Here is a 22,318-nt window from a genome sequence, read left to right as displayed (position 1 = left end):
CTGAGGGGCGGCCCCCGGAACCCGGCCTCCCGCGGCAGCTCACCGTTTATAAGCGCGCCGGGCAGAAACCGCTCCCCTCGCTCTAGCAGGCCGGCCTCTCGCCGTTCCCCCGCAGGCACAGCGCGTTGCGGCGGGCAGGGCTGAGGCCGCGGCTTGCTGGGCGACGGCGAGTCCTTCTCCGGGGGCCGCTGGGGGCAAGAGGGGCTTCCGGCTGCGAGTGAGGGGAACGAGGGAGGAAACGATGGTTCCGGCCGGAGCGCGTTTCCCAGCCGGAACGGGACGCGTGGAGCTGGGGAGGTGGCGCGGAGGGGAGCCGGGCGGGAGCGGGCCGGGCCTGAGGGGAGCGGCCGTGACACGATCGCGTCTGACGGGGCCGGGTCGGGTCTGACGGGATCGGGGAGCTCCGGGCGCGCAGAGGGGAGCAGCCCGCCGCCCCCCGGCCTCTACGTGAGCGACCGGTAGCGCCCAGCAGCCGGCGGGGTCTGCGCTTCCCCTTCCTCCCGGGGCTTTCCGGGGAGCTGGGAATGGTGCAGCTGTGCGGCACGCGGCGCCTCGGCCACAGCGCGGCTTAGCGACCAGCGGGTCCCTCGTAAGTCGTCTAGGGAGGCCTTCCACGGCGGCCTTTTAATTCCACGCGGTGTAAATGCGCGCAGGGCTGGTTGTGTTGTGGGAGGGGCGCTTTGAAGTCGTGCTCAGCTGCTAATGCAACTGTTACGTGCTGCTTTTTTTAAGTTTTTTTTTAATTCTGGGAAAGGGGAGCCAAACGCTTGTGTTGTTTTTTTTTTTTGTTTTTGTTTTTTTTTTTTTTATCAGCTTTTGTAATTCACTGTGGCTGAATATGCTCAGCAATGGGCCAATATGTGCTGGGGAGGCTCTCCAAATTTCACTCTGAAAGTGGGAGATGACAAGGCACTAAGCTTACAGCTCTGTTTCTTACAAAATCGTTAATGGGTAGCCACTAAGTATATTTGGGAGGCATATTCCTCCTCTAGTGAGGAAGAGACTTTTAACACGTTTCAGTCTCTGAGTATTCAGCTAGCTCTCTTTGGATACGCAAAATCCTTTGAAAGTCATCAGGGTTCTACGTGGGCACAGAGCTTTTCCCTCACGGGCAGGGCATGATAGAAGACGCCCAGGGTGGATGCTATTTCCAACATACAGCTGTTTGCAGCTCACTATGAGGTTAACTTACTATTTTAACTTTCATTGCATTTGTCACTGTCATCTCTGATTATAGTGCAGGCAAATTAAGAATCAGTGTGAGCTAAGATGACATCATTTTCTTCTCAAGAAAAAGCCCATGCAATAGCTTGGGTGATTGCATAATGAACCACGTCAGGCTGTGATGCAGCACTTTGCCACCCTGGCCAAATTGCAGTGATATTTTCCATAGAAATTTTTCCCCTCAGTTTGCTTTTCTCATTAGAATTTACACCGGTATCTCATTGTATCAGCCTCAGGTTTTATCAAATTATTTCATGCATCTCTGTGTACCTTGTTGTTGTAGCATATTCATCGCTTTGAGATAGCTGCAGTTTGACTTCCAGTGTTATTTTACAGATAGGTTTCTTCCCTATTCTTTTAGCACTTATTTTCTTGTATGTAAATATGGCAAAATCAGAATCATAATGTTTTTTAAATTGTCTCTTACCATATTAAGTTAATGCTTGTTTATCCACAGTTCTGGATTTTTAAATATTCAGATGCTTGAAGTATTACCAAAAAAAAATGGTTATTTAGCCTGCGTACTGCTAAAGAGCGTATCATTTTGTACAGGAAGCTGCTGAGCATTAATATTCTTTTTTAAATAAGGATTTCTGAAAATAAAGAGTCCCGTTTCTGTAGTTGAAATGGGTTTTCACCCATGGCAGGCTGATAACAGATTCACCAGATTTCTTAGACAGCAATAAAAGTCTATTTTTTAGATCTTTTTTAGAGAGTAGTTAAATGCAGTTTATCAAGTAATTTTGGAAAAGTCGAAGGAAGAAATTGCGGGGGCACCTTTATAGAAGCCATATATAGTAAAATATAAGTTAATTCAATGCAGTCCATATTACAGTAGTTTTCCACTCTTGGAAACTACCAAGAGGTGTTCAATGTACTCGTTAAAATTAAGTACAAGACAGCTTACTTGTAACATGTTTTAGATTAAAACTGAAGGGATAAAGATCAAGATGTTTCTGATGTAGAGTGAAAATAACCTTGATTTTAATGCCTTTGATAACCAAAACTGTACACTTTCTTAACAGCATTATTTAACCTTCTGTACTTCCTCTGTTAGCGTACTGTAAACTATGCAGTTGTAATTTTCCGGAGTCTTGTATGCTATTAATTATTTTTTTTTTTAAAAGAGTGCTAAGAAACTTTCAGACTATGCCATTGTTAATTATTACAATATTATCTGTGTTAGCCTGGGAGAGAAGCCCATTTGTGGATCAAGGGCACACTCAGTGCTAGGAAGGTTCTGTGATTAAGGTATATGTTGGACATAAGGAAGGCTGCTGTGTTGTTATTCTCAGATTTAAGCCGTCTTCCAGCATTATTTTTCTTATGTACTGCTGACAAACAAATAGTTCCTTAAATTTACAGACTGTTGCTTACGTGAGAATTGGTTGTTTCATAGAAAGCAGCATTTCTCACTGATCATAAGTTTTGTAACATCTAGAGGAAAGCAGTAAAGACAACGCTTTTCTCTTGTATGCCTTTTTTATGAGTTGAAAGATTAGATTGCATATACTAAGAGAAAATTCCTTACAATGGTTGTAAGAATCTCTTGATCATACAGCTTTTATGGAACAAAATTTGACAGGATATCGAGTAGTACAAACACATTAATCAGGAGTCAGATGCTCTGAGTCATAAATATTTTTAATTACTTTGACACCTTTTTGAAAAGGTGTTCTAGTGTTAAATGGGATACTTAGAAACAACATTGGAATGATCTGTAAATTTATTTGGTGCTCTTGTCAATATCAGTCCATTTACACATGAAACTGAATTTAGCACTCTAAACTTGTTTGCTCTCTGAAGCTCACTGTGTTAAAGTCTCTCCATTTATCAGTCTGGTATGAATAGAATTAGATATGGGGTCAGTGTAGTTTTTGTGTTCTTATTCTATTGAACTAATCTTCAAGATATATATGGAAGAATAAAACACACTTTCTTTTTTTTTTTTTTTGCCCTACAGTTCTCCTGGTTTTCGCTGCTGCGCTTTTGAATCTACAAGCCAAAAGACTGGAACTCGGATTTAGTTGAGTTGTAAATAAAAGGATCTTTTACACTGGCAAAATGGCCGATAGTCCAAACTGTGATTTGAAATCCCTGAGTCCACTTCAGCTGTTTGAAAGAGTAACTGAGCAAGGAGAGAAAGTCAGAGCACTGAAAGCAGGAAAAGCACCAAAGGTATTTCCATTCTATGTGCTGAACTCATCATTTTTCAGACTAGGTTTGTCTTTAAGAGTGCTGAAATAAGATGATTGTTCTGAGATCTATTTTGTATTACAGTCAGAAAAAAAATCTTAGTTTAAAAGATTTATGTCCGTTTTGTGGACATACCTGGAGCAAGATAGTTATTAGCAAGAGCAAAGTTGTGAAATAAGAACAGAGAGCTGTAGGCCTGGAAGGCTGCTTCAGCCAGTTGCTTTGCTACATAATGGGATCCAAGGTATTTGGTTTTCAAATGAAGTTTTTGTCATTTTCATTCCTCCCTGGTTTTAGATTCTCTGTTTAAATCTTTCTGGGAGCATTATTGTATGCACTAACAGATATGTCTTCCTTTAGCAGTCCCTGTTTAATCTTCCTGTAGTAATTTGCCATTAATTTTCAGCTCTGTCATCACTATGTTGGCAAAGAGAGCTCAGGTTTCATATGGTCTCTCTTCGTGGATTGCGTGTGGGAGTAAGCCTTGAAAATTAGGCATTGTATAAAACTTGGTGTATTTATTGCTTGCATGAGATGTTACAATAGCTTTGTATTAAAAAAGTCATAGCAATGGAAGTTGTGAAGAACTTAATGTTCTTCTTTGTTTTCAAGTCTGTCATTAAATTGTAACAAATGTTATTTTAAGGTAAACCACTAAAAGAACATTCACTGTAAAGTAAATTATACTTTACTATATCCCTGTATCTTAGAAATCTATGCTTAAAATGTTGAGCTTGTTATCCCTCTGAAAAACAGGCATTTTTTTTCCCCTTAGGCACAAATAGAGAAGTGAAACAGAGGTACTTTAAATACCTTGCCAGTGATGTTCTAAGTTCTGCTGGTTAGGAAATCGTGTCACCTGCTATTTTCCTTACTTTTACCTTTGGCAGTGATGCTGCAAGCATGTAAATAAAAGCTTAGAGCTTATGAGTAATGCATTTCAAGTCAAACCATGGATACAGAATTTTGGAGAATTGAGATGTAATTGTTTATCTCAATTGTGTCAAGTTAAACAGCTGGTTTTTTCTTTATTCAGGATGAAATAGATGCAGCAGTGAGGATGCTGTTATCATTAAAGCTGTCATATAAAACAACAACGGGACAAGATTATCAGGCAGGCTTACCTCCAACAGACCTTGCATTAATAAACAATGGTACAACTAAAGAAGAGGATGAGGATTTTGTGGACCCCTGGACAGTGCAGACATCAAATGCTAAAGGCGTGGATTATGACAAACTCATAGGTACGGCTCTTTCTTCGTTGCTTCTAAGGAATTTATGCAGAGTGGTCAAAATGACCACAAGAACAGCATATAACGAATTATAACAAATCTTGATCAACACCATTACGTGTAACAGCTTGTGTTTAATGTTAGCATTCATGTCTAAAGAATTTGCTGTAGAAGTTGAAAATGTCCCAGGCAGGGATTTCCTATGGAAGACTTAAACGTGTTGCAAACAACTTCTCAGTTTAAAATAAATCTTATTCAGTTAGTTTTTAACATATGGACTGTTATTAGAAGGTACATTAATGAAGACATTGCGAATGGGTGTATATATCTTCAGTGTTTGTGGTGCAGAACCGCTAGAGCCCAGAGCATTCTGGCCAGGCTCTAGGATTTTTCCTACCATCGCTCTGCATCTGACTTGACTTCTGCATTAGGGAGAGCAGGGATGGTCCAAACGTAATATAGAAATCTGTAAGTGTAATGACACCTTCACCAGGCATGCTATCAAACAGACTGATGCTGGCCGGGATGGAAAAGGTACCGCTCATGCCAAAAAAAATACATGTAATAGAAAATATTTCAGATAAGGAAGCTACAAAACTTGCAAAGTTCTGTAATTTAAGAAACAGGCTGTTAGTTAACTTTGTTACTTGTTTTATAGTCTATTTTTACAATTTGAGTCCATAGCATAGAAATAGGTGAAAGAACTATTCATTAATTTCTACTATTTTTGCTTTTTAATGAAATGTATGTACCTCAGTGAAAATTCTGTAACAGTTGTACGTGGCTGGTGTGAGAAACAAGCTGTTAAGCAGACCACAGAGCATACACCCTTATGTGGCAGTAACCATGTATTTGCTTTTGAGAGCTCAGTTGTTAGTGTCAGCATTCTTTTAATTCAGTGTGATGTTACTGAATGATTACATCAAATGTATGTGTATATTGGCTTAGCCTGCGGAAGGCAATAGGAGAAAGGAAAAATTGGAAAGGGAGAAGTGTGCAGAGAAAGATATATGTCAGTGGAGGGGAAGGAAGAAAGGTAATTGTTAGAATCTAGAAATGGACAAGATCACTCACCTCATTACCTGTGTAGATGTGGAGAAGACTTTTTTGTTTTCTTGGGGTGGATGGAGTTCTAAATCTTGGATAATAGTGGAAAGAGTAGAATACTTGTGTGGCACAATCTCAAAGTTTTTTTGAGAATGGCTAGTATGACTTCACTGTAAATCGGTTAGCTAAAGTAATGCTGGTCTTTTACCTGACAGCAGTATCCTTTTTTCCAGTACCTATTTTTGTATGTGTGTATGTCCTTTTCATCTACTCAACAATGGAGGGTTAGACCAGTTCTGCTTTATATTTACACTGCTAACGGATTGGGGGTTTTGGTGGATGAGTCATTTAGGTTATTCTAAGGGAAACATTGAAAATTATTCAAAGAAGAATGCTAGCCACTCCAGGAAATGCAACAGTTACTGTTTGCTCTTTATAAACTTCCTCTTCCTCCTTTCCCTTATAAAAATAGTAATACAAAGTATTGTCTAAGAGTGTAATTTAATAGCTCTTACAATAAAGGAAATTTTTGTGCCACCTACAGTCTTTTTATATGCTAGTGGTACCCTATAAAGTTGTCAATGTGTTTGTTTTTACTCAAGCATAGAAGAAATGAAAGTGCTAAAAGCATGGTGTGATTGAAAGGGGTATTATTCTGAAATGGTTGTCCTGGGTGTACACTTAAGTGCCTCCTTATGCACCAAAACAGGTATTCTGGGAAGAAAGGTTCTGTTAACTAAGTACTGGAGGTGAACATCCCTAGAGAATGTGTGAGTTTTTTGTGTTTTGAGCATAAGAAAAGAGCAGAGGGGTAAGTCAGAAGGAGCTCTGTATGTTAACAATGCTAATACTTCAGTGAGCTCAATATCGCAAGTGATACAGAACGTTTGCAGTTGGTGGGAGATCATCTAGTCAACCTCCCTGCTTAAAGCAGAGTCAATGAGAGCACATCGCTCAGCACCTTGTCCAGTAGGATTTTGAGCATCTTCAAGGATGGAGATCCCACAGCCTTCCTGGGCAACCTGTTCCCGCATTTGACCATACACACAGTATGAAATATATCTCCTTTACTCCCCCCACCTCCCCTGCTCAGATACTTATACACATTGATAAGATCTCCCCCTTCCCGAGCCTTCTCTTTCAAGCAATCATTTGAGTATGTCTGGATTCTTTTTGTGTTGAGGAGCCCAGAACTGGACCCAGCATTCCGGGTGTTTTTCACCAGCAGTGACAGAGGGGAAGGATCACCTCCCTAAACCTTCTGGCAGCACTGTTCCTAATGCATCCCACGAGGACATTGAGCTTCCAGTGCCGCAGGGACACATTGCTGGCTTGTTTTCAACTTCTTGCTTTCCAGCCTGTACCATTGCACAGAGGTACTGCTCTCCAGATTCATGACTTTACATCCCCTTTTGTTGAACTTCAGGAGATTTCTTTCAGTCCATGTCTTCAGCCTGGTGAGGTCCTTCTGAAAGGCAGTGCAACTATTTGGTGTATCAGCTACCCCTCCCAGTGTGCATCATCCACAAACTTGCTGCAAGTGCACTCTGTCTCCTCGTCCACATCATTAAAGAAGTTATTAAACAGTGTTGGCCCTGGTATTAACCCCCAGGACTACATGACTAACACCAGGGCTCCAGCTGGATTTCAGCTACTGGTCAGAACTGGCTGAGCCTGGCAATTCAGCCCATTTACAGTTCACCTCACTTACCTAGTCTGGGCTTCATCAGTTGACTATGAGAATAAGATGGGAGATGGTGTAAAAAGCCTTTCTGAAATTGAGATAAACAATATCCATTGTTCTCACGTCTTCTACTAGGCTCGTCATATCATCACAGAAGGCTAATAAGTTGGACTGGCATGATGTCCGATTCATAAATCCACGCTGACTACTCCCAGTGACCTTCGTGTCTTTAATAATGTTTGGAAATAGTTTCCAGGTTTATTTGCTCCATCGCATGCCTGGAGGTTGAAGTGAGGCTGATTGGCCTCCAGTACCGCAGATTCTTCTTCTTGCCCTTTTTCAAGGTGGGAGTGGTATTTGCTTTCTTCCAGTCCACAGGAGCCTCTCCCAGTTTCCATGGCCATTCAAAGATTATCAAGACTGGCCTGGTCAGTAAAGTTAGTGTAATAACAGAAAACTAATAATTTACTATTTGTATGCAAATATAACCAGGCAACAGCAAAAAGGAAAAGTACGCGATAAATTTTCAGCAAATGTAAATTTGCTCTTGAAAATGGCGGCTCTCAGGACCCCTTATATATAGCAAGAGTAAAGCTGTCTTTTGGGAAAAGGTAGAACACTAGAGATCAAAAGCAGAATCAAAGACAAGGGCTCTGTGTCCTTGTCAGAAGCTGGTTAGGAAGGCAGATTTCTTTCTGGACAGAGAGTTTAAAATACACTGAACTTCCTCATTAGAGGAAATATACAGGCAAGTATTACGCAGTTTTTTAACAAGGAAAATGAAGATGGACAAAGAAAAGGGAGTCACACAGTCTGTTAATGTTTAATACAATTAAGTAGGCATTTCCAGTAAAGTGTTCTACGTCGGTGGAAAGCGACTTTTTACAGATAGATAGTGACAGGACAAAGAGGAATGGTTTTAAACTATAGGAGGGGAGATGTCAATTAGCTATTAGGAGGAAATTTGTCACTCAGAGGGCGGTGAGGCACTGGCACAGGTTGCCCAGAGAAGCTGTGGATGCCCCATCCCTGGAAGTGTTCTAGGCCAGGTTGGATGGGGCCCTAATCAATCTGATCTGGTGGGTGGCATCCCTGCCCATGGCAGGGGGGTGTTGATCTTCAAGGTCCCTTCCTACCCAAACCATCTATGATTATGTAATATCAGAGAGCTTTTAATCACTTTATGTGACAGTGCAAATATTTCTGAGGTGGCTAGCCTCAGTTAGTCTTCAACATTCTCACAATTTCTTTATCGCAGAATGGTGGAGGTTGGAAGGGACCTGTGGAGGTCATCTTGTCCCACCCCTCTACTCAAGCAGGGCCACCTGTGGCAGGTCGCCCAGGACCGTGTCCATGTGGCTTTGGAGGATAACCAAGGAGGGAGATTCCAGAACCTCTCTCTATAAGATTAGCCTCTTGACATTTGTTATTGTTCTGCTGAATCAACCGTTTTTCGTGTTCATTTGGTCTCTATTTAGCATTCATCCAAATTACAATTACTTTGGCACTTTGTAATGCATTTTATTTGCTAGGCAGAAATTAAATCAGTAATTAAGGTCTGCTTGGGACAAGCACATTTGGAAACACTCAGAAGACATATGGATTAAAGTGGTGTTTGCTGAATCATGAACCAGCATTTATTTATTTTAGTGGCACTTATCTTAATGAGTCAGTGGATGGGCCTGGTGCCTCCTTTGTGTTCTATCCCTCCTGAGTCACCTCCAGTGAATGGACAGTTGCACAGGAACTTGTTCACCATTATCCAGTGGGAAACAAGAGGTCTTGTTTTCCCTCCCGTTTAGTAATGGATTCACATGACTTTAAGTGTACTGACTATGTACAAAGCCTTGTATTAATGCTGTGCATAACCAGTAATTTAGAAGAAAATGAGATAGGTGGAGAAGGTCTGAAGCTGCAGAAGCATAGTCAAGTTGATGCTTAGATTGGATGCATTACTATTCTTCTTTCCTGTCAAGAGTCTCTCCTGCTTTTCCTTCAGTGGGGGTTTCTGATTTTTGTCTGTGCAAGGCTGTTTAGTTAATAGTCCACCTAACAAAGTGCAGCATCAAACTTTAAACATACATCCCAATTTTCAGCCAGACTGTAGGAGGGGAACTCCCTGTACTCGGTATTTCGCAGCATCCCAGTGCTCCAGGGTACATGTTGGGCTTAGTCTTCTGTCCCATCCCTTTTGAGCGCTGCAGTCTCGAGCATGAGGATGGCCATGGTCTTAAATAATCCTTTTTGAGATGTATACAAAGCCTTTATTGACTAAAACTAGCCTCCATGCTGTGTTCTGAGAACCTGTGCTGTAAAGGGTTGGAAAGCCTCTTTTCCTCTTCTGGGAAAGAGATTGGTGTAGTCTGGCTGTATAATAAGCCAAGGGTATCTGAATATTTGGCTTTCCAAATTACCCCAAGTGTATTCAATATTCCTTGATGCCCCTGTAGATTAATTGTGTGTGTAAAATGAGTTGTATTCCCAAGGCAGTGCACTGAAAGAGTTCTGCCTCCAGCTGGAATCAACTTCTTCTTGTTATCCAGTGGTCTAAACTGTTACACTGTCCAGCTAAGGATCATTACCATGTGCTAGGATGTAACATCAGAAGCCCACCTGCTCCAGTAGGAAGTTGCAGTCTTTGGAAGGACGTTTCAGTTAATTACTGCATCCCTGCAGAAAGGCTTGTTTTTTGTCTTGATTTTTTTTATATATATAGATGGAGATAGATTATTATATACATAAAAATGTACATTTTTATCTATTTCGTTCTCTTGATTAGTTTGTCAATCCCATTAGCTAATACTGCAGACTGTTCCAATGCTGAGTAGCGCAGAATAGTAGCAAAGAGTAGATTCCTGTCTAGATCATTTTGAGCGGGTCAAAATCATGGAGAATTGACATGATTATTAGGGTCCAAGAATTGGGATTGGAGTATAGGAAGCTCTAATGAAGAAATAAAAGATTTTCCCAGTTCAGTTTCATCTGCAGTGGGAAAGAAATGCTGCTGTTTGAGTCTGACAAAACCCTTCTTGAATGAAATCACTTCCTCTGAAAATACTGTTTTATTTTAATCAGCTGCATTTCCTAAACTGTTTTCCAAGTAATAAGTCTTACTTGAATGCAGTGAAGGGTATTATGCATTACCTTTTCAAGCCTCTTGAGGGGAGCAGTGTCCGTAATCATGTCAATATAAATGAAAAATGAAGTTTGGAGAAGAGCATTTGGGGTTGAAAAGAGGAAAATATGATTTGAGGGCTGAAAATTCAGACATGAAGAAAGCAACATTCAGAGCCTTGCAGCCATTCTTATCCTTTGATTTACGGATGCCAAGTTATTGACCTCGATATGTTTCTCTGGAATGTTTTTTGTTCTGAATAAGCATACTCCTTGTATAAGGAGACGGCTATTATGATTAATCATAGATGGAGCAAAATGGAGATGTAGCAAATAGACTGGGCCTGCTAGCATAGAGTTAATATCAGGGACTACTGCTGGGACTCCAGGGAAGAATCAGGAAAATCTAGCCGTTTTACATTTTTCCTAAAACTTAAAGATGTTGTTCTTTTTGATCTAGGCTGCACTGGTATGTTCTTGGTAAATCCAAGATCTCTTTGTAGCTATGCTATGCTTAATTTTATTTTATTTTTTAATATTTTATTATTATAGTTCGGTTTGGCAGCACTAAAATTGACACGGATCTGATCAATCGAATAGAAAGAGCTATTGGGCAAAAACCTCACCGCTTTCTACGTAGAGGAATCTTTTTTTCTCACAGGTGAGTTTTTCTCGTTAAAACTCAAAAAGGCCAGATTAGGTGGACTTCCTGTGAGCATTACTGGGCTCACAGTCTTTGTGTGAGCATTTGCTCTGACATGCAAAAGACCATGTTCTTTACGCCAAGGTAAACCAACTGTGAATTGAAACTAGCAACTACTCCAGGTTTACCCTGTCAAAACTTGAACCACTTTGTTCTTTCTGGGTACGTGCATCTTTTTCTGATTTGTCTTCACTTATCCTAAATAGAATAAGTGTGCAGGGAATCTTTGCTTTGTACAGGTTCCATTTTGAGCCAGTATGTAAACAGCCAGATGGAGAATTTGGTCTGGCAAAAACCCCCAGGTCTCATATGCTGGCATTGCTGATTTCAGCAGGGGTCCACATGGCTTGTGGACCTATACTTCTTTATTGTTACATTAAAAAAGGCTCAGGGAATAATCTTAAGCACCAGCCTGACAGTCATCTACACTGTTTAATTGTTAGCATGCATTGACTTTTGGCCCATGGCAGCTAGCGCTTTTCGAGTAAGTGCCTGAGCATGATTGAGGGCATAACCTACACCACAGACCATTCCAACCAGGTTGCTTTAACATAACACCTTATTTGGGAAATGATTCCTAGCTCTGTTTTATGAAGCTTTAGAAATTATTATCCAATTAAGTAAATTTCTCTTTGTTTTTCCTCATAAGCTGGCTGAAGGAGACAATCCTTTTCTTAAATCAGAAAACTAATTAAAAATATATATATTTCCAGGACAGTTAAGATACTATATTTCACTTATTAATAAATTTGGCTTTAAAAGCACTTGAATTTTGAATAGAAAAGAATTACAGAAGATATTTCTTCTTAAATTCTTTGAATTGCCTCATGTTTTCTTTTGTTTGTTTTTTCTTCTTCAGGGATATGGACCAAATCCTTCATGCTTACGAAAATAAGAAGTCCTTTTACCTTTATACGGGCAGAGGGCCGTCCTCTCAGGCAATGCATGTTGGTCATCTTATCCCATTTATATTCACAAAGTAAGCTTTTTCTACAATTTTCATTAATCAAAACATTTTTTCCTAAGGAAATGTTGAATGCTGCTTATGGAACTAAATGATACATTGCAGTGAGTTTTCTTTGTTTGAGGTGAATATTGATGAACAATGCAATCTTAACATTTCATTAACATGATCACAATCTGTGTATTACCATAAAGCCATCTTCCTTGCACCTGAAGCTTGACGGCGCTCCTTAGAATTTTTGTTTTTCTTAAACACAAGTTTGTGATGAGACTCAATAACATCATTGTGTGAGGTGGTGCCTGCAGCAGCAGGACACTAAGAAATTGGATTCTGAGTCAAAAAATCTCTTTTGAATTCTTCTGTCATTGCAAATGGTGACTGCTAACATATGTACAGGAAATGAGTCTTTTTTTTTTCCAGATAAGTTGTCATTATAATCTGTATAAAGTGCTTACCTCTGCTCAGATAAACATAAGTAACTGCATATGGTGCAGTCCTTTGTATATACTTTTGTTTAAATGTATAAAAATATTTTTAACTGTGTGGCTAAAATGTCTAGTTTTAATCATTCTGAGATAAAAATTTTTCTGCTTTTATAAGGTGGCTGCAAGAAGTATTTGATGTTCCCTTAGTTATACAGTTAACTGATGATGAGAAGTACCTCTGGAAGGATCTGACAACTGAGAAGGCATATGAATATGCTAAAGAAAATGCAAAAGATATCATTGCATGTGGTTTTGATGTCAATAAAACCTTTATCTTTTCTGATTTAGACTACTTGGGGTAAGTATAAATTTCTTCAGAGTATTGAAACAAAAAAATTGTCTGTATTTTCTCTTCTACTTTGACAGCCAACAGTGTTTTAACTAGTGTATCTAGATTGGAAAGCTTCAAGACAAGCTTTACAGTGCTTAAAGTAGAAACATTCATTTTTATGCTGCTCAACATTTTGTATATATCCTCTTTTCATTCTTCTGTGTAATATATAAACAAATACTCCTGTGTGCAGGACTTAAATTACAAAAAATATATTAAAGCTGCTAAAATGTAAAAAATACCTAAACCACCAAGAAAACCACAGGTTGATTTTAAGGTGGCATCAAAATCTTTGAGATGTGTTTGTACTTTATCTGCATTAACTAAAGGCATCAACTGTTATGGTCAGTTAATTTAACAGCATGAAAGATTATCATTTGAACTTTGAGTAAACTTTAAAGGAGATTTAAGAAAAGAAACCTCTGTTGGAGCTGCCTTTGTAGAAGATCCTCTCATTATCATCTCCATGGGCCACCAAAAGACCAAAACAGTGCCTTCAGAGATTTAATCCTTCAACTTTTGTAACATTCTCAGCTTTTGGAATGAAAGCTTTTATCTGTGCTTTCCCACTCTTTGTACTTTATTTTTCCACTTTCTTTCTCACAGGTCAAGTATGGGATTCTACAGAAACATCGTCAAAGTTCAGAAGCATGTTACATTTAACCAAGTGAAAGGAATCTTTGGCTTTACAGACAGTGATTGCATTGGTAGGAAATAACATGGGTTACTGGAAGTGATCCTTGCTTTCACTTTCTGTGGCACTATTTAAGTAACTATTTGAAGAGATTGGTATCTGCTGTTCATGAAACAGATGGGAAAAACAAGATGCATGTTTCTAGGCTGATTCTAACAGGGTGTTACTGTGGTTTCTTCAGTATAGAAAACACTTGGCAGTGAAATTCCTAGGGTGTATTATTAGTAACAACAAAGTGCAAAACACAAAAGTTGAAATGATCAGGACAGAGAACAATTCTTGGTTTTTAGAACTATTGTAGTTATAGTCAACTATACTTCCTATAAATTTCTACTGCAAAAGTAGAACATTTTTCATACACGTGAGAAAAGATAAGGAGTGCTCAAAAGCCTTATTGTCATGGTGCTAGGTAACTCTGTCTTCCATTTACTTTGCTGCGATTGTAGGTTTCTGTCACATTGGCCAAAGAAAGGTTCCTTGTCAATGATGGTATTAACACATAGGTGTTCCTAAGTGCTAACGTCATTCTCTGACCAATAATTGGTCAGCTTTTCAGACTTAACTGTAGCTGAAAAACAGATTTCTATTTCTGCCTTACCAGTGTTCTAATAAATGTTGGTATTGTATTAATGACTTCATTCCATGTTTGGAAAAATCTACTACTTGGTTTCTGTTCTGAGAGTATTTTGATCAGGGAAGTAGGTTGGTCACTCTATGAGTAAGTACTATAGAAAAAGAAAATTAACCAGGTCTGAGATTTTTGAACAGCATGCATATAGCAATGATTGTAAGATCTTAGAGGAGACTTCACCTGATAAGTATCTCTATACTAATTCTCTCACAAAGAGAATGTGAGAGGAAAAAAAAAAGAGCAGCTCAGAGTAATGATACAGTCAAGTATATTTCTGTGAAGGACAGATTATTCAGTGATGAAGGAAAAGTGTAAAAAGCATGTGTTGCTGAACCTTGTCCTGAATCTTTGTGATCACAGCCTACCCCTTTTTCATTAGTACCTAAATTAGTTTTAGTTGATGGTTTGTTGAGCTCATAGAAGGTACAGATGAAAAGGTTTCCTCAGCTGAGGCAATACTGCGTGATAAAGACAAGTATTGGTCTTCAAGTGAGTATCCAAATGACTCACATGTGCATTTTACATATTTCAAAAGGTTCTCTCTATTTATCATTGCATATATTGACTTCTCACCTTTTCCAAACTTCTCGTGTTCCAGGTAAGATCAGTTTTCCTGCTATTCAAGCTGCTCCATCCTTCAGTTCATCATTTCCACAGATCTTCAATGGCAAGGAAAACTTACAGTGTCTTATTCCATGTGCTATTGATCAGGTAGGGAAATCATATTTTCATCATAGTGAGCCTTAACTTGCAGCACCAGAGATTTATGTTGTACCCTAGGGAAAAACCTTCTATCAGTAAAAGTAAAGAAGCATTGGAATAATTTGTCAGAAAGGCTGCAGAACCTTAACAACTGAGATCTATAAAGAGAGGATGGAGGAACATGTGGCCATTAAAAATAATTACCCATTATTGGTTTTTCACATCACCAGTCGTGAAGTAGCAAAGAGAAGTCCAAGGACAATCAAGAGGGACTTTAAGGCTTTGGGGAAATTGATTAAAGGACCAGGTGCATGGGTAGCAATTTCATCTATCCTTCCACTACCAGGGAACAATACTGAAAGGAACAGGCAGACCCAGGTAATCAATACATGGCCACAAGGCTGGTGTCACCAGCAGAATTTTGGGTTTCTCGATCATGGGGTGGTCTACACAGCAGCAGGCCTGCTGGTACCTGATGGGTTGCACCTTTCTCAGAGGAGAAAAAGGATTTTTGCACGTGATTTAGCATGGCTGATACATAGAGCTTTAAACTAGATTTGAAAGGGTAAAGCTTGCCATCTTGGTCGGTATCGACCTCCAAATCCTTGTAAATGTGTCTGTTAAGTGAGGGAATCAGAATGTACAGTGAAACTACAGAAATTAAAAAAAAAAAGTTGGGGGGGGGAGGATTTGGGTTTTGTTTGTTCCTCTGGATGGACCGAATTAGGGACATTGTTTAGTGGTACACTTGGCAGTGGTAGGTTAATGGTTGGACTAGATATATTAGAGGTCTTTCCAACCTAAATGATTCTGAGTCTGAGAACTGGAAATAGGTTATGGAACTTTCTTTTTTTTTCTTGAGACCACCTGTTAAGGAATGAACAATCCAACACTTATCAGCCTTTAAAACACATTTTTCAACTTTATTCTGTGCTTTTATTGATCGTTGTTCCAGGACCCTTATTTTAGAATGACCCGAGATGTAGCACCTAGAATTGGATATCCTAAACCAGCCTTACTGCACTCAGTCTTCTTCCCAGCCTTGCAAGGAGCACAGACAAAAATGAGTGCTAGTGACCCCAACTCCTCCATCTTCCTCACTGATACACCCAAACAAATCAAGACAAAGGTAAGGATCTTAAAAGCTCGAGCTCACAAAGCTTTATAACAAATAGAGGTAGTGCTGCTCATGTTTACAATGGCAAATTTTTAACGTTTCCTTTGAACACGTGGACATATTTGCAACCTTTTTCCCATACATTTCATTGCAGAGCATCTTCAGCAGTTGACCAAATTACACAAATTTAGCTAGACTATCAAATGTAATCTTTTGCCTTGCCAACTAAGCTAACAGTGCAAACATTCGATAGAATAACATACAAAACATCATGTTTGTTCATCTGATAGGTCTGAGTAATGGTGTAAGAATAAGATCTGTGGAGGCTCATGCTCTAGAAATAAATATTATGTTGCCATAGTTTTGGAATCTAACAGCCCTTGATGTAAATAAAATAAACAGCTCTTTCTTTTGACTACCTCTCCGTGCCAGGAGCACCAGGTGTTTCACAGTAGCAGTTAGAACACATGCCAGACTTTCCTTACTGCTTGGGGATCTGCTGCCATGCACTTCATCCTCAAATTTGCAAACAAATATTTTGATTTTCACCTAACTTTTAGAAGGCCTATTTTCTCCTATCTGAGTATATTCCTAGTGCCCCTTTTAGTTCAAAGGAAAATCTGTCTTAATCTGTGTCAGATGATTATGTTTTGCAAAAGTTCACATACGCTATAGTATTAAAAACAATAAAAATCAGAAAAAGGATTTGGACACGGATAGATAGACAAGATAACTGGACATGAAGTAACTATCAGTCACAAAAAGCAAAAAGATGCGAATGTTGTTTCTGCTAGGTGGGCTTGGATTCATTGTCTTGTGGTTGACAAACCCATATATTGGTCAGATTCTTCTGCAGTCATTTCATAATAATTCATTGTCTTACGTAGAAACGGATTAAACAGTACTCTTTTGAAAAACTGGAATTCTTCATGTGTTTGGATGGTAAGAATTCCAAGTTATTTGTACAGTTACACAGTTGCTTTTTAAAAAGCACATATAATCTCAGAATAGAGGATACACTGTTAGGGGTAATATTGATAATATTCTTCCATTTTTCCTAGCAAATAGGTAGTAATCTGTGAAGAGATCCAAGAGGATTTATGTCCAATTAACAAGTCCTACTTCTGCTACCTTTAAAAATGTGGGAAAAATAACAAAATAATTCTAGTTACTTGGAAAATAAAACTATAAAGAGTAAATCCGGAACACATTGTAAAACGTCAAGTAATGGAGGACAAACTGAGAATCATTTCAGCTTCTGAAGCCCATCAAAAATTAACTATGGAAACAGTGCTTGAGTGAAAGACCAAATATTTTTATGGCCAAGAAATGAAAAATTAGAGTAGGAAAGGTGATTTCTGGTGACGCATGAAGGTTAAAAACAGAGTGCTGCTGCCGTACAAAAAGAATTACTGCTTGCAGCATTTTTCAGATCATTAGTACGTTGCTAAGTAGTGAGATTCAAAACTTCCAGGTAACATAAGATGAACAATTAGTAGCTACTGGAAAAGGCTGAGAAGCTTCTGGGAAATCCATTCAAAGTTGATGAATGGCAACATTATAATAAACTATTTTATCTGTAATAATTCAGAGAAAAGATCAATGCATCACCAGGTAAATCATTCAACCCTCAAGTCAATGCCAGAATATGTAAGAAATGAGCTCAAAATTAATGTAGGAAACATTTTGTATAAAACAATAATGTGCCTTCACCTGGCGTATTTAATCCCTCTCACTTTAGTAAGAAGAGAAACTGCAAAAAATATGGATATAGAAAAAAAAGTCATACAAAGACTTTCAAAATCTAATAAGGAACAGGTATGGGGAAGTGCAAAATAATACCTAAAATCTTAATTTTACAGATTCTGAGACAGTTATTCAGGTTGTTCTACAATATAAGAATAGATGTAATGTGACAGGTGGCAGTTTATTTTCTTGAGATATTCATTGGTGCATAATTTTTGTAATTCAATGCCACAAAAACATCATCATACAGTGGTTAGAAAGAATCAAAAAAAACATGTTATTTGTGTTATATAATACAGATAATAAGAATGTTCTGAAATGGCAAATATATAACAGTTCCTAAGTACTAGAACTAGTACAATCTTCCTTCATAGGCATGTGTGTCTCCTAGCTGGTTGTTGTTGATGTCTGAATAGATAGAAGATTCAAAGAAAGCCCACCTTATGGTTGAAGAAGGCTTTTCTCCTGTTCCTGTCTATTAGCTTTGTTTATATTTGTGGCACGGTTAGCATCCTCTGAGATTTCTATACATGTAAAAAAAAAAATTAAAAATATGCCAGTGGCTTCTGAATTAGCTGGGAGTGGGATTAGCAGGTAAATATATTCACCAGTGCAGTTCATCTGCCGGTAGGAAGCTATGCATAAAAGAAAAAGTAGGGGGTTGGGAGTCAGCAAGTATTCCATTTTTAGATTGAACAATTGTGCATTTGTCTAGTGATAGCCATTCTAGCTAGCGTTTTGTAATGTTTAGCCTTGCTTTCTTTTGTTTTCCTCTTCCCTGAAAAAGAGCCTAGGTTCTCTCTAGGATTTCTTCAAAAATTCTCCACGCCTTCTTCATCTCTTTCAAAATTAATTTCTTAATGGGATGAGTATCCTATTTCTTCTTACAGAAGTACATTTTCTGTAAGTACAAAGTCCATCCAACAGGCAACAGCTTCAGCAAAAGGGACTTAAATTTTTTTTCACAAAATATGGTGTTTTAAAATACATACAAAATATGTTGTTTTAAAATGTTTTAAAATTTTAAAATATATATTAAAATATGATATTTTTGATTCTTGCTTCATTTTTGGTCTGGCTATGCAACCTGTGGAGTATGTATGTAGCATTTTTCTCTGCTGACTTCCAGTGACTGCTTTTTGCCTTCCTGCTTCAGTCTTGATGCTCTGCATTAACTTGTCCCAGTCACCCTTCAGCTTCTCCTTAATAGAGGGTTTGGAGGATTGTGATGTACCTCTGTTTACAATACAGTAATCTGCAATTTAGTAGAAATTATACCATAAAACCACTGCATTGTTTCAGATTAACAAGCATGCCTTCTCGGGAGGCAGAGATACTATTGAAGAGCACAGGAAGTATGGAGGTAACTGCGATGTCGATGTGTCTTTTATGTACCTGACTTTCTTCCTCGAAGATGATGACAGGCTTGAACAACTGAAGCATGTAAGTAGCCAACTTGAAGAGAGTATTATTCATTCTTTACTCCAAGGCTGTAACTAAGTCCTCCTGTGAACCTTCTGCAGGAAGGCAGTTGTGTTGTTATTCTTATGGTCTGCATTCCTTGCAAGTATTTATATTAAGACCTCTGTATTTTTGTTGCAATGTTCACCTTTCTCACAAGTCATTGTCTTTTTTTTTTTTTTAAAGTTTTTAATTTCCAAGCATTTTCATAAAGATCTCCAACACTGTAGGGCAGTATCTCCCCAACTTTTTAAATGATACCGCCTTAGGATTAATGTTATTTTTAATTGTATAATGAACTCTGCTTGTTCCATATATGTAAAGTACCTGAATACTCTGCAGCTCCAAAAGCTTGCTGATCTTTTTTTTTTCTTATTATCAAAAGAAAGGTTGAGGAGTTGATTAAATGAGCCCAAGCACAAGCTGCTTTGTATAGGTTACATTTCCCTAAACCTGTTTGGCAGACTTCTGTCCCTAGGGGTGGTAGCAAGGCATTTCACTGCCTTCAATTTTGGTGTCATATCAATACTAGGCAATACACCTTCTTTGGAAGGCAATATATTTAGGTAATAGTACCCACGTCATATTGGTTTATCGGCTTTCTCCTGGTGGAAACAGCTGCAAGAAGGGCAAGAGCTACAGATTCTTCTCTAACCTTCTGCTCTTTCCCACACAAGGACAGGGTTGGATAGCTACTAAACCCCTGGAAATCTGTTGCAAATTCCTTATGGAAATCTGTAGTACGTTTGACATGCTGAGCAATTTTCCGTTAGTCTCCAACCATTGAAACAAAATCAGTACAACTCCGCTACAGGGGGCGCAAAGCCTGTACTACAGTCAGCAGCTTACAGCACTGATGCCTCAGAATCAGATTAGAAAACATGAAGTTTGTGCCTATAGTGGCATTAGAGGAGCTGTTCCAGTTATGGTACCACACGGAGAAGCTTTCAGAACTGGGTACTCAGAGAAAGCAACATCAGTGTTATTGAGAAAGAGAAAAAAAGAAAAAAGATTAAAAATAAAAACTGAAATTAAAACAGTTCATTCTTGTTAAGATATTTTACTTATTTATTTTATAATACCAATTCAGTATTACAAATGGCTTAATCGCAAGGGGAAGTAAGTTTGTCATGTTTATTGTCATTTCAAATCATAGTTGAACTGCCCCAGCCATGTTTTCTAACTGGGGCTGAACCTAGTCACCTGTTTAGCTAAAGTGTTTTCAGTAGCAGAGCAATTGCATGGCTTACCCACTGTGAATATGAATACTCATGTGAACAGAGATTCTGAGTTCTTTCCTGTAAAAAGGATACTTCAGTCACATCTAATGCCTTAGCCAAACTAGATGAGGGAACAATATGAGAATTTGAGCCCAGCTTAGGGTAACTATTTATTTGAAATGGTATTTAAGGGAGAAAAACAGTTTCCTGCAAATAATTACAGGATTTCCCAGTTAAATTCTTGTGAATGTATCTTATTTATTCCATATAATTAGTCATACATTAAATTGCCTTTTAAAAGATTTAAGGCAGTTGGGCAACAAGCAATTTTTACAAGTTACATTTTCAGAGTGATACCACATGATTTTTTAAGGCATGTGCTTGCTTTCAAGACGTCCAGATCTTCATTTGCCACGGCCAGGCTTTTAAAGAAATATTTGTCACTAGGTCCTTTTCCATACAGCACCATGTTTAGCAAGCAACACTTTCTTGACAGGCATACACAAGTGGGGAATTGCTCACAGGGGAGCTGAAGAAGGTACTTATTGAAACATTGCAGCCCATGATAGCAGCTCATCAAGAGAGACGGAAGCAGGTCACAGATGAAGTGGTGAAGCAATTCATGACTCCACGGAAGCTAGCTTTTGAATTTTGAAGAAATGCTTATGTAACTTACCATTCGATGAACCAAAATTGACTGTTGTCTTCTGTTGTATATGATCATTCCCTAGTTATGTACAGCCTGCAATCACTGCTTTATAAATATTGCTCTTAGTGAGTTACTTCCTATGAACATCAGAGTACATGAAAAATTGAAAACTGGACTCGTAGCTACTTAAAATCAAAGTGTGTTAATAAAGGCATTGAATCTGTACAAGACAGAATTACCCAATCTTGCAGTGAGGCATGTCTGTCAGCACAAGACTGTATTTTATTGTATTTCATGTTGAAAATATAAATAAAAATGCCATTTCAATGATGAAGTCTAACTTGTAAATTGTTGTAGATATGTTGTTAGGAGGTCGTATCTCAAACTAATAACTGGTAGTAGCTCCATTGTTTTTTGTGTAGCTCGGTTTACTAGACTATGTGTCCTTTGGGGCTACTCGGAGCATGCTGCACACACAAAGTGGATGTTACAAAGCAGATTACACAGTAACTTAGGCCTTGGATCAATGCAACAGGAATGGAGATCTGTGAATTGAACATGGGAGAAAGAAAATCAGGCTGGTTTTGCAATCCTCTTCGTCTTTGACCTGGGGCAAGTTTCACTCTATTTCTGTTTCTATTTAACTGGTCTGAATGCCTCTGAAGGAAAGAGGCAATCACAAGGTTATGAAGTTCCTTGATATTCTCAAGTGGAAGATATTAGAGAAATGCAAATTTTAGTTATGAAAATACTAGATGCTGAATCATACTGTGAATATGAAGTTGCTGCTGGACGCAGGGATACTTACAGTGCTGCCCTGTCCTGTTCTTCTGCACCAGGTCAAGATAGGGTTACTTACATTTTAAGATGTATTTAAGAGAGAAAATACACTTTGTTAAAATACCTCATGTAATATCTCAGTATCTCCTTTCTTAAAATGATCTGTAATGTCTGCTATGATTTATGAAAAAAATTGAATAATTTGCTAATTTGTTTCTGTATGTACAGTGCTGAATGGAAACTATTAGATCTGTCTTCTATTTATATAGAACATACAGTTGCTAGCCCAGACAGCCTTATCTAAATCAAATAAAAATACCTTTGATAATACAGGTGGG

The 22,318-nt window shown here is 38.5% G+C and overlaps 2 protein-coding genes across 3 annotated transcripts in view; one reads left to right on the top strand and one right to left on the bottom strand.

Moving 5' to 3' along the window:
- WDR25 (WD repeat domain 25) overlaps positions 1 to 181 on the bottom strand; it is a 66,540-nt gene extending 66,359 nt beyond the window's left edge. Inside the window, exon 1 of one of the 2 annotated variants that reach the window (XM_035566810.2) lies at positions 44 to 181. The gene's annotated coding sequence lies outside the window, so the exon portion shown is untranslated. The other variant, XM_050710816.1, reaches the window with a different exon arrangement.
- Positions 119 to 21,530, top strand: WARS1 (tryptophanyl-tRNA synthetase 1). The gene is made up of 11 exons (XM_035566812.2): positions 119 to 589; positions 3,188 to 3,402; positions 4,457 to 4,664; positions 11,050 to 11,158; positions 12,060 to 12,179; positions 12,765 to 12,947; positions 13,587 to 13,687; positions 14,904 to 15,016; positions 15,963 to 16,136; positions 19,173 to 19,313; positions 21,048 to 21,530. The coding sequence occupies exons 2-11, from the start codon at positions 3,289 to 3,291 to the stop codon at positions 21,204 to 21,206; spliced, it is 1,422 nt and encodes a 473-aa protein (XP_035422705.1). The 5' UTR covers positions 119 to 589; positions 3,188 to 3,288; the 3' UTR covers positions 21,207 to 21,530.
- The last annotated feature ends 788 nt before the right edge of the window (positions 21,531 to 22,318 follow it).

This window comes from Cygnus atratus, chromosome 5 (assembly GCF_013377495.2).
Source record: "Cygnus atratus isolate AKBS03 ecotype Queensland, Australia chromosome 5, CAtr_DNAZoo_HiC_assembly, whole genome shotgun sequence".
Lineage (NCBI taxonomy): Eukaryota > Metazoa > Chordata > Aves > Anseriformes > Anatidae > Cygnus > Cygnus atratus.
Note: the sequence above shows the minus strand (reverse complement) of the source record. Positions and strands in the feature narration are given on the sequence as shown.

Bases quoted from the DNA above. Each gene is read 5' to 3' on its own strand.
- WARS1 (XM_035566812.2), top strand. From the start codon at position 3,289: ATGGCCGATAGTCCAAACTGTGATTTGAAATCCCTGAGTCCACTTCAG. The intron at 12,948-13,586 runs GTAAGTATAAAT...TCTTTCTCACAG, and splicing joins TCTGATTTAGACTACTTGGG to GTCAAGTATGGGATTCTACA. The intron at 13,688-14,903 runs GTAGGAAATAAC...CTCGTGTTCCAG, and splicing joins TACAGACAGTGATTGCATTG to GTAAGATCAGTTTTCCTGCT.